This window comes from Oncorhynchus mykiss, chromosome Y (assembly GCF_013265735.2).
Source record: "Oncorhynchus mykiss isolate Arlee chromosome Y, USDA_OmykA_1.1, whole genome shotgun sequence".
Lineage (NCBI taxonomy): Eukaryota > Metazoa > Chordata > Actinopteri > Salmoniformes > Salmonidae > Oncorhynchus > Oncorhynchus mykiss.
The window spans coordinates 16,515,127-16,527,665 of record NC_048593.1 but is presented as its reverse complement, the minus strand read 5'-3'; the positions used below and the strand labels follow the sequence as shown (position 1 = coordinate 16,527,665).

Sequence of the window (12,539 nt, the reverse complement as noted above, 5' to 3'; positions counted from 1 at the left end):
AAGTGCTTTGAGAGACTAGTCAAGGATCATATCACCTCTACCTTACCTGCCACCCTTGATCCAGTTCAATTTGCTTAACGCCTCAATAGATACACAGACAATGCAATCACCATCACTCTGCACACTGTCCTATCCCATCTGGTCAAGAGGAAAATCTGTGTAAGAATGTTGTTCATTGACTATATCTCAGTATTCAACACCATAGTAACCTCTAAGCTCATCAATAAGCTTGGAGGACTGGGTCTGTACCGCGCCCTGTGCAAGTGGGTCCTGGACTTCCTGACAGCCGCCCCCACTCCGCTGATCCTCAACACTGGGGCTCCAGAAGGCTGCATGCTCAGCCCCCTCCTGTACTCCCTGTTCACCCATGACTGCGTGGCCAAGCACGCCTCCAACTCAATCATCAAGTTTGCAGTCGAAACAACAGTAGTAGGCCTGATTGCCAATGATAACGAGACAGCCTACAGGGAGGAGGTGAGGGCTCTGGGAGCGTGGGGCCTGGAAAACAACCTCTCACTCAACGTCAATAAAACAAAGGAGATGATCGTGGACTTCAGTAAACAGCAGAGGGTGCACCACCCTATCTGCATCAACGGGACCGCAGTGGAGAAGGTGGAAAGCCTAAAGTTCCTTGGCATACACATCACTGACAAACTGAAATGGACCACCCACACAGACAGTGTGGTGAAGAAGGTGCAACAGAGCCTCTTCAACCTCGGGAGGCTGAAGAAATGTGGCTTGTCACCTAGAACACACAATTTTTACAGATGCACAATTGAGAGCATCCTGTCGGGCTGTTTCACCGCCTGGTACGGCATCTGCACCCCCCTCAACCGTAAGGCTCTCCAGAGGGTGGTGCGGATTGCCCTACACATTACTATGGGCAAACTACCCTCCCTCCAGGACACCTACAGCACCCGATGTCACAGGAAGGCCAAAAAGATCATCAATGACAACAACCACCCGAGCCACTGCCTGTTCACACCGCTATCATCCAGAAGGTGAGGTCAGTACAGGTGCATCAAAGGAGGGAACAAGAGACTGAAAAACAGCTTCTATCTCAAGGCCATCAGACTGTTAAACAGCCACCACTAGCGTATTAGAGGCTGCTGCCTATAGGCATAGACTAGAAATCACTGGCTACTTTAAGGAATGGAACACTAGTCACTGTAATAATGTTTACATATCTTTCATTACTCATCTCATATGTATATATTGTATTCTATACTATTCTACTGTATTTCAGTCACTTAATGTTTATATCTGCCATTACTCATCTCATGTGTCTATACCGTTTTCTATACTATTCTACGGTATCTCATTCATCTAATAATGTTACCAAATCTGTATATACTCATCCATATGTATATAGTCTTAATTCATTCCTATTTAGATTTGTGTGTATTGGGTACTGGGTATATGTTTTGTAATTTGTTAGATATTACTTGTTAGATATTACTGCACTGTTAGAGCTAGAAACACAAGCATTTCGCTACACCCACAACAACATCTGCTAATCACATGTATGTGACCGATACAATTTGATTTGATTATTGTGTGTAGATTGATGAGGGGAAAAAAACAATTTAATACATTTTAGAATAAGGCTGTAACATAACAAAATGTGTAAAAGTCAAGGGGTCTGAATACTTTCCGAATGCACTGTAAACCCTTGATTGCTGATGCTATGTGCTGTCCATTGAAAGGCTTTGAAGCCACCGGTCCTCAATAGGATCACTTCTTCATAGGCATGAATAGAATTCTACACTATTTCAATTATATGTTTCAAGGACAAAATAACATGTATTTAAGTATTTTGTGTGTTTTTGTTTTGCATTTCTATGTATTTCTTTCCCTTGTTTCATGTTTAGCTCACATAATATAATTTCAAAGTATACATTAACGTGTCCGTAATAGAATAAACAAGTCAAAAACTAATGAAGACATTCATAGCTTCCAAAATCTTTTTTTACAATGGAGGAGGAGTACCAAGATGGTTGCAGGGTGGCTTTAATACAGCGCCCCCTGTCAGTGATCCAGGGTTTATACACATCATTGATTCCACACGTTCCCATATGGTTCTATTTAATGTAATATTTTTACTACATGAAAACTTTTGTCACGTTCGAAGACTATTATTTCAGAACATACATTCCATTCTCAACGCCAACAAAACTCTCTATAACTCTCTATACTCTGTCTTGTTACTCTGTCTTGTTAAGCCCCCCCCCCCCCCCCCCCCCCCCCCCCCCCGCACCCACTAATTGGCTACACCTGATCTTAATGAGTACTTGTTTCCTTTGAAATGGGGTCTGTGTGAATAGATTCAAATGAACAGCTTTCTTTGTGTTAAAAAAACAGGGCAAACTAGCCACATCCTGGTGGTGCAGTGGACTAATTCCAGGACTGGAAAACAGAAGACAGTGCTACCTGTCCCAGACATGCTGCTTTCAACTCTCTAGAGACAGCAGGAGTGGTAGAGATACTCTTAATGATCGGCTATGACTTGCTGCACCCTCGACAACTACTGTGATTATTATTATTTGACCATGCTGGTCATTTATGAACATTTGAACATCTTGGCCATGTTCTGTTATAATCTCCACCCGGCACAGTCAGAAGAGGACTGGTCACCCCTCATAGCCTGGTTCCGCTCTACGTTTCTTCCTAGGTTTTGGCCTTTCTAGAGAGTTTTTCCCAGCCATCGTGCTTCTACACCTGCATTGCTTGCTGTTTGAGGTTTTAGGCTGGGTTTCTGTACAGCACTTTGAGATATCAGCTGAAGTACGAAGCGCTATATAAATACATTTGATTTGATGAACATAGGTTCAAATCTCACTGATGCTGTGGTAAAAAAAAAGCTGTTTGCATGATCAATTCCTATGCAAATATGTGTTTGAACTTAACCCTAAACAAGCTAGCAGTGTTATTAAAATTTAAGGAAGTTATTAGAAAACCTAAAAGTAACCTTTACATTTCGTTCTTAGAGTTTTAAATTCACAGCATTTAGAGAATGTTATTTAATTACTTTTAAATAACCTATAATTTCCGTTCTCAGATCATTAATAAAACCTCCAAGAAAAAAAATAATTTAAGAAACCACAGTTAAACATTCTCAGATCCTCCCTGCAATCTAAAAATAAACATTCCCAGGACAGGCAACATTTTTACTTCTGTTCTCAGAATGTTTTTTAAAAACATCAGTTTTACCGGTGTTGTTTCATTCCCACAACCAATGTGAAGCCAAAAACATACGTTCAACTTCCAAGGAACCAAATGTGCTAGCTGGGTAGTCTGTTCCATTCTGTTTTTGCAGTGATTTTTGGAATGAAGGACACTGTATATAATAATGTTCTGAAGTATTTCAAAATAAAAATAAATGTAATGGATTGAAGACCTCCTCCAGGGTGAATGACAGCTTTAATCAACATATCATTCATCTAGAATATTATTATTGGCCGATTTTAATTTAATTCGATTTCAAGTTTTCATAACAATCAGTAATCTGCATTTTTTGACACCGATTGTGGCCAATTTTGTATTTTTATTTAACCTTTATTTAACTAGGCAAGTCAGTTAAGAACACATTCTTAATTTCAATGACAGCCTAGGAACGGTGGGTTAACTTGTTCAGGGGCAGAACGACAGATTTGTACCTTGTCAGCTCGGGGATTCGATCTTGCAACCTTCCGGTTACTAGTCCAACGCTCTAACCACCTGCCTTACATTGCACTCCATGAGGAGGCTGCGCGGCAGGCTGACTACCTGTTACGCGAGTGCTGCAAGAAGCCAAGGTAAGTTGCTAGCTACCATTACACTTATCTTATAAAAAACAATCAATCTTAACATAATCACTAGTAAACTACACATGGTTCATGATATTACTAGTTTAACTAGCTTGTCCTGCGTTGCATATAATCGATGCGGTGCCTGTTAATTTAGCATCGAATCACAGCCTGCTTCTCCAAACGGGTGATGATTTAACAAGCTCATTCGCGAAAAAAGCACTGTCGTTGCACCAATGGGTACCTAACCATAAACATCAGCCTTTCTTTAAAATCAATACACAAGTACATATTTTTAAACCTGCATATTCAGTTAATATTGCCTGCAAACATGACTTTTTTTTAACTAGGGAAATTGTGTCACTTCTCTTGCGTTCCGTGCAAGCAGTCAGGGTATATGCAGCAGTTTGGGCCGCCTGGCTCGTTGCGATCTGTGTGAGGACCATTTATTCCTAACAAAGACCTTAATTACTTTGCCAGAATTCTACATAATTATGACATAACATTGAAGGTTGTACAATGTAACAGCATTGTAACTGTTCCATATTTCACTGAAAGAATAAAGAATAAACGCTTTGTTTTCGAAAGGATAGTTTCCGGATTTGACCATATTAATGACCTAAGGCTCGTATTTCTGTGTTATTATGTTATAATTAAGTCTATGATTTGATATTTGATAGAGCAGTCTGACTGAGCGACGGTAGGCAGCAGCAGGCTCGTAAGCATTCATTCAAACAGCACTTTCGTGCGTTTTGCCAGCAGCTCTTTGTTGTGCTTCAAGCATTGAGCTGTTTATGACTTCAAGCCTATCACCTCCCGAGATTAGGCTGGTGTAACTGAGGTGAAATGGCGAGACTTTGAAGTAGCTGTTCCCCTTGCTCTGCAAGGGGGGCCGTGACTTTTGTGGAGCAATGGATAACGATGCTTCGAGGGTGGCTGTTTTCTACGTGTTCCTGGTTCAAGCCCAGGTAGGGGTGAGGAGAGGGACGGAAGCTATACTGTTACACTGGCAATACTAAAGTGCCTAGAAGAACATCCAATAGTCAAAGGTATATGAAATACAAATGGTATAGAGAGAAATAGTCCTATAATAACCAACCTAAAACTTCTTACCTGGGAATATTGAAGACTCATGTTAAAAGGAACCACCAGCTTTCATATGTTCTCATGTTCTGAGCAAGGAACTTAAACGTTATCTTTTTTACATGGCACATATTGCACGTTTACTTTCTTCTCCAACACTTTGTTTTTGCATTATTTAAACCAAATTGAACTTGTTTCATTATTTATTTGAGACTAAATTGATTTTACTGATGTATTATATTAATAAGTTAAAATAAAACTTTTAATTCAGTATTGTTGTAATTGTCATTATTACAAATAAATAAATAAAAATCAGCCGATTAATCGGTATCTGCTTTTTTTGGTCCTCCAATAATCGGTATCGGTATCGGCGTTAAAAGATCATAATCAGTCGACCTCTAACAGGAATAAACCCAAGATGACATACTCAATGGTGCAGAGCGACATCCCAACATGGATTTAAAGACACCATTTGCATCCCAAATGACACCCTATTCCCTATGTAGTGCTCACATTTTGACAAGGGCCCATATGGCTCTGGTCAAAAGTAGTGTGCTACATAGGGAATAGGGTGCCACTTGGGAAACAACCACCTCCATTCCGTAGAGGGGGCAAGGGGAGATGGACGGCCCCCTTGGCCTGTGTGCTACGCCTGTAATAACTCCATCAGTCAAAGTGTCGGGACCAGTGGGCTCCAATGAGTTACCAGACCTAGACCCCCCTATCCCCACAAGAGAGTTGGGTCTCCTGCCCGCTGGCCTCTTATAACCAGCCCACAGGGGGCCATTACAGAGCACTGGGCTGGAACATTACAGAGACACATTCACAAAACACCATGGAATAGAATGATTATGCACATCAAGGTTGCGGCGTACTGTATGGATGCATGTCGAATACCTCATTTCATACGGTCGGTACCGATGATTGCTATAAGGTATCAGTGAAGTGAGTTTGTGGTGGTGTTGTGTGTGTGTGTGTGTGTGTGTGTGTGTGTGTGTGTGTGTGTGTGTGCGTGCATTGTTTCCGTGTCCATCGCGTGTGTGTGCGTGTGTGAATGCCGTGCGTGTCCGGGTGTGTTGACTTATGCTTCCCGAAACTCGTCAAAAGCGCGTGTGTCTCAGCACCATGATACCAGGTATCCATTGTAGCCTAGTTCAATCTCACCCGTCAACAAAGGTACAGATGCAACACATCAGACAGAGACATGGATATATTTAGATCCTGCCCTCCCTTTGTTTTTCATCATGGCCTACTGTGCAATGTATACACGCTGCTCAATAGAATAGAGGACACGACAGGACTATAGCCATTTCACCATTTCAATATATTCAGGTGACAACATTCACCTTCCCTATCAAACCACCATGCATCAAAACTCAGAGGTAAAAAAAAATAGATGAAGATTTTTGAAAAACCTGAAGATGCAAAACAATCTCCTCAAGAACACAGGCAAATTGGCTTTAAGATGACATTGAGGCATAAGAAAAAAGCAAGAGACAGATGGATTGAGGGAGACGGAGAGAAGTAAACAGACAAGCGTCTGGAACAGAGCAAAGAGAGACGGATGAAGAGAAAGAAACAGAAGTCTTTTCCCTTGAAGCCCCTCTCAAATGTAATGATGATATTGAGACAAGCGTCTGATGTTGAGACAAGCGTCTGGAACAGAGCAAAGAGAGACGGATAAAGAGAAAGAAACAGAAGTCTTTTCCCTTGAAGCCCCTCTCAAATGTAATGAGGTTGAGCCTTTGAGCCTCCTCCCTCTTTCTATCTCTCCCTTTCCTTCTCTATCTACCTCTCCCTCTTTTTCTCTCTCTTCTCTCTCCCAATCCCTGCTGGGCTTCAATAAAAACACCCCAATCAACCACAGTGTCATCACTCTCTCAACCCCTCCCTCTCTGGCTCTCTCTCTCTTTTGCACAGTCTCCATTTCCCTTGGGAGGGCTTGTCAGTCGCTAACAACACAGAGGATCCATATCCTGCCCTAAGTGTGTGTCTGGGTCCTCTAATAGGGGGCTGTAGAAGTGCCTGCTTGGCCAGTGGGTGTCGAACGGTGCAAGACAAGCCATTGATGGGAGTCTGATCCTTCAGAAGGAGTGTCCACACTCCAGCTATCCTTCCTGTCCATTAGTGACCTAATGTGTGACACACTGCTCGAACACACACTGAAATAGAGGACCAGCAACTGGTTTAGATACAACCTTGCGAATTAGAAATTACCAGTAGGAGACAGGGATACAATTCACACACACAAAACTAGTGAATAGCAGTTTCATTCAAAGTGACAGTCATGTGTGCATACAGTTTACATATGGGTGGTCCTGGGAGTCAAACCCACTATGCTGTCTTTACAAGCACCATGCTCTACCAACTGAGCTACAAAGGACCATGATGATATTGGGGAAAGTCCCAGGTATGGATTGTCCATTGGTGGAAAGGCCCAGTTGCCGATATGTGATGAAGGACAGGAGTTTACAGATACCTTCTCAACCTGCCCTCCTAGGAACAACTAAGAAGTTCACAAATACTGTTTGTAGGTTCCCCTACCCTACGTAGGCCAATGATTGGCTGGAAGAGGTCAGGTGACTCAGGAAAAGTGCTCCAGAAGCTGAGCTGTGCATTGAAAGCCCATCCCCTCAGCACCTCTGCTCTCTGCATAGTAATAAAGCTCGGCAGAGTTGAGAGCCAGCCTTAAAAGAGAGGACTTTCTACACAGCCCAATCACACACCTGAGCTGTTCCCTTCCCATTCAGACAGCTGGTGAGTCTAACAGCTCTACAACAGGAGTCTGAATGGTCTCCACCCACAGCAGTGGCAGTTCTAGCTTGTATGGCTCCCTGGGCGAACCCTCCCCCACCTGCCCCCCCCAAAAAGCACCATTCCGAACTAACTGTAATTTTTATTCAGACATTTGGAACAACACAAATCAATAATCATAACATTTAAAACTATATAACTATAAAAATATATACAAAAATAAGACCCCCAACACTGTCAACCAAGAGTCAAGACTAAACCAATTCACCTCGGTGGTGTGCAGACTGGTTTTATACTATTCTAGTGCTATGATGAAACTGGCTCTCATGAGGACCGCCACAGGAAAGGAAGACCCAGAGTTACCTCTGCTGCAGAGGATAAGTTCATCAGAGTTAACTGGCTCTCATGAGGACCGCCACAGGAAAGGAAGACCCAGAGTTACCTCTGCTGCAGAGGATAAGTTCATCAGAGTTAACTGGCTCTCATGAGGACCGCCACAGGAAAGGAAGACCCAGAGTTACCTCTGCTGCAGAGGATAAGTTCATCAGAGTTAACTGGCTCTCATCAGGACCGCCACAGGAAAGGAAGACCCAGAGTTACCTCTGCTGCAGAGGATAAGTTCATCAGAGTTAACTGTCTCTCATGAGGACCGCCACAGGAAAGGAAGACCCAAAGTTACCTCTGCTGCAGAGGATAAGTTCATCAGAGTTAACTGGCTCTCATGAGGACCGCCACAGGAAAGGAAGACCCAGAGTTACCTCTGCTGCAGAGGATAAGTTCATCAGAGTTAACTGGCTCTCATGAGGACCGCCACAGGAAAGGAAGACCCAGAGTTACCTCTGCTGCAGAGGATAAGTTCATCAGAGTTAACTGGCTCTCATGAGGACCGCCACAGGAAAGGAAGACCCAGAGTTACCTCTGCTGCAGAGGATAAGTTCATCAGAGTTAACTGGCTCTCATGAGGACCGCCACAGGAAAGGAAGACCCAGAGTTACCTCTGCTGCAGAGGATAAGTTCATCAGAGTTAACTGCACCTCAGATTGCAGCCCAAATAAATGCTTCACAGAGTTCAAGTAACAGACACATCTAAACATCAACTGTTCCGAGGAGACTGTGTGAATCAGGCCTTCATGGTCGTATTGCTGCAACGAAACCACTACTAAAGGATACCAATAAGACGAAGCGAGCGGTGGAAATCTGTCCTTTGGTCTGATGAATCCAGATTTGAGATTTTTGGTTCCAACCGCCGTGTCTTTGTGAGACGCAGAGGAGGTGAACGGATGATCTCTGCGTGTGTGGTTCCCACCGTGAAGCATGGATGAGGAGGTGTAATGGTGTGGGGTGCTTTGCTGGTGACACTGTCTGTGATTTATTTAGAATTCAAAAGACACTTAACCAGCATGGCTACCACAGCATTCTGCAGCATACGCCATCCCATCTGGTTTGCGCTCTGTGCAACTATAATTTGTTTTTCAACAGGACAATGACCCAAAACACACCTCCAGGCTGTTTAAGGGCTATTTGACCAAGAAGGAGAGTGATGGAGTGCTGCATCAGATGACCTGGCCTCCACAATCACTCAACCTCAACCCAATTGAGATGGTTTGGGAGGAGTTGGACCGCTGAGCGAAGGAAAAGCAGCCAACAAATGCTCAGCATATGTGGGAACTACTTCAAGACTGTGGGAAAAGCATTCCTCATGAAACTGGTTGAGAGAATGCCAAGAGTGTGCAACGCTGTCATCAAGGAAAACGGTGGCTACTTTGAAGAATCTCAAATATAATATATATATATTTGGATTTGTGTAACACTTTTTTGGTTACTACATGATTCCATGTGTTATTTCATAGTTTTGATATCTTCACTGTTATTCTACAATGTAGAAAATAGTAAAAAATAAAGAAAAATCTTTGAATGAGTAGGTGTGTCCAAACTTTTGAGAGGTAATTTTCACTACATAGCCAAAAGTATGTGGACAACTGCTCGTCGAACATCTCATTCCAAAATCATGGGCATAAATATGGAGTTGATCCACCCTTTGCTGCATTAACAGCCTCCACTCTTATGGGAAGGCTTTCCACTAGATGTGAGAACATTGCTGCAGGGATTTGCTTTTATTCAGCCCCGAGCATTAGTGAGGACAGGTCTCTGTGCAGGCCAGTCAAGTTCTTCAGCACCGATCACGACAAACCATTTCTGTATGGACCTCGCTTTGTACAAGGGTTGCATTGTCATGCTGAAACAGGAAAGGGCCTTCTCCAACATGTTGTCACAAAGCTGGAAGTACAGAATCATCTAGCATGTCATTGTATGCTGATTTCCCTTCACTGGAACTAAGGGGCCTAGCCCGAACCATGAAAAGCAGCCCCAGACCATTATTCCTCCTCCACCAAACTTTACAGATGGCACTATGTATTCGGGAAAGGTAGCGTTCTCCGGCATCCGCCAAACCCATATTTGTACGTCGGACTACCAGATGGTGAAGCGTGATTCATCACACTAGAAAACCCATTTCCACTGCTCCAGAGTCTAATGGCGGACAGCTTTACTCCACTCCAGCCAACGCTTGGCATTGCGCATGATGATATTAGGCTTGTGTGTGGCTGCTCGGCCATGGAAACCCATTTCAACCGAGGACAGATTTTTACACACGAGTTGCTTCAGAACTCAGCAGTCTCGTTCTGTGAGCTTATGAGACCTGCCACTACGAGGCTGAGCCATGGTTCGTCCTAGATGTTTCCAGTTCCCAATAACAACACTTGCAGTTGACCGGGGCAGGTCTAGCAGGGTGGAAATTTGACGAACTGACTTGTTGGAAAGGTGGCATCCTAGTCATTGAGCTCTCCAGTAAGGTCATTCTACTGTCAATGTTAGTCTATGAATATTACATGGATGTGTGCTCGATTCTATACATCTGTCAGCAACAGATCCACTAATTTGACGGGATGTCCACATACTTTTGTATATATATATATATATCATCTTGACAATAAACAAATCTGGTGACCCCATAAAGCCAGATGGAGATGTGTAAATGAAACGTGCATTCAGATATTTTAGTCCTAATATTACTGTACCATAGACTGCGCTGCAGCAAATCTGTCACAAGACAAAAAGTTACCAGCTGATGAGATGATACATGCATTGTGTCCCCACCCTGAGCATTGATGATTGATCATGCAGATAGCAGAGCAAATAAGCCCTTGGAGAAGACAGATTGAGACATGGCATATCATTTAACAGTTCCATTTCAGGTCATGCTGTTCATAGATATTATTTATTACAATTATATTTCTCACTGTTATTTATCCAGGGAAACGGGAGTGGGTTTGGGCAGGAAATCTCTTTAAATCTTGGTGACCCGGTTCCCGCTATTAAACATTAGTCTGTGCACCTGATACCCACTGCAGAGAATACAGATAAAACAGGGAGCACAAAGTAGAGAGGAGGGAAATGATACAGAGAAAGAGACAAGAGAGAAAAAGAACAGAGGGAGAGAGGAGGAGAACTGCCCAGGACAGTATTTAGCACCATGGACAGCTCTAGTGACCTCAAATGTAGTGCACTGTAGAGAAAGGGAGCCATTTGGGACTCAGCCCACATCAGTGGTTACCTTGAGTCCTCCACACTCTGCAGCAGAGCCCCGGTCCACTCCTGTGATGTAGATCCCCAAGGCATACTCTGCCCCACCCCGGATCATCAGACCCAGCGAACGGCCATCGTCCAATACCAAGTTCACCTGACAGAGAGAAGGGGGAAAGAGAGGGGGGGAAGGGGGGGGAAGAGAGAGATTTGAGAGAGAAAAAATATGCGGATTCCAGCATTGTCTAAGATTCTGAACGCTGTGTGTTTTTTACAGTGAGTTGAGCAGCTATTGTGGCTATTGTTGGTGAGTTATTATTGGCTAAGCAGAGCATTTGTCGCAACAATAAAACATTATTATCCATGTGAAGGCCCTGAACAGCTGGCATCTGGAAACCCTGTGTAAACGCCCAACACTAAATGACACTAAACTACGGCATTTTCAGAGGCCAGCGATATTGTGGATGGACTCTATCTGGGTGTGTACTTGTGTGTTCAGTGACCTTTCACCCTGCCAGCCAACCAACTGGGGATCAACCATGTGTGTGTGTGTGTGTGTTTGACTACCGGCTCACCTTCTTCTCGTCTCCCTCCTGCAGTAGCTGCATGTTGCTGCGTCGCTGGCTGTCGTTGCGTCTCAGGGTGGCACTGCGGTGCTCTGGAAGGTCAGGGGGAGGGGTCACACTGCGACCCTGAGGGTCCACCCAGGTGTACACATGATTAGTGACATAACCCCCCGGGATACGCCCCACCGACCGCACCCACAGGGACAGCTTCTTACTGCCCTTCAACACCTAGGGAAAGGAGAGAAGGGGTGGAGGAGAGAGGAGAGGTAGGGGCGGATGAGAGGGGTTAGAGAAAGAGAAGATAAAGTCAGATGCAAAAGTAAATATTTCACAAATCATCCAAATCATCCATTCATACATGAGCCAGCGCTTCAAAGCACAAAGTGCATGCAGATCCTTCTGGTAATCAATCATGCCCGCATGCACACAGTAACGCACACATTTGCTCAACTGAGAGAAGAACACGGAGTTGTGCCTCATTGATTTCTGATAGTCTGCTGTAGATGCAGTCGTACGTTTGTGCGGGCTGGTGACTACATCAGAGTGTGAAAAGATCCTACCATTTCTCTGCAGTACAGTCAGATCCTCAAAAAGCCATATATTTCAGACTGTTCTCCTACGGCCGTATGTAACACGCTTCTCAGAGCTAGGAGTGCCGATCCTAGATGTGCATTCCTACTCTGAGACGATATACGAATACATCCCGTTTTTACAAAGAAGACCATGGACAGTCGGAGTACTAGAAGCGCTAGTCAGCTCCTAATACACA

The 12,539-nt window shown here is 43.8% G+C and overlaps 1 protein-coding gene across 1 annotated transcript in view; it reads right to left on the bottom strand.

Annotated features, from left to right (window-relative positions):
* Window positions 1-12,539, bottom strand: part of LOC110509333 (whirlin-like) — a 153,771-nt gene that overhangs the window by 87,473 nt on the left and 53,759 nt on the right. Inside the window, exons 2-3 of the mRNA XM_036967240.1 lie at window positions 11,780-11,998; window positions 11,236-11,361 (exon numbers count right to left, since the gene is read on the bottom strand). Of these exons, the coding sequence (XP_036823135.1) occupies window positions 11,236-11,361; window positions 11,780-11,998 (345 nt within the window). The remainder of the gene's footprint in view (window positions 1-11,235; window positions 11,362-11,779; window positions 11,999-12,539) is intronic.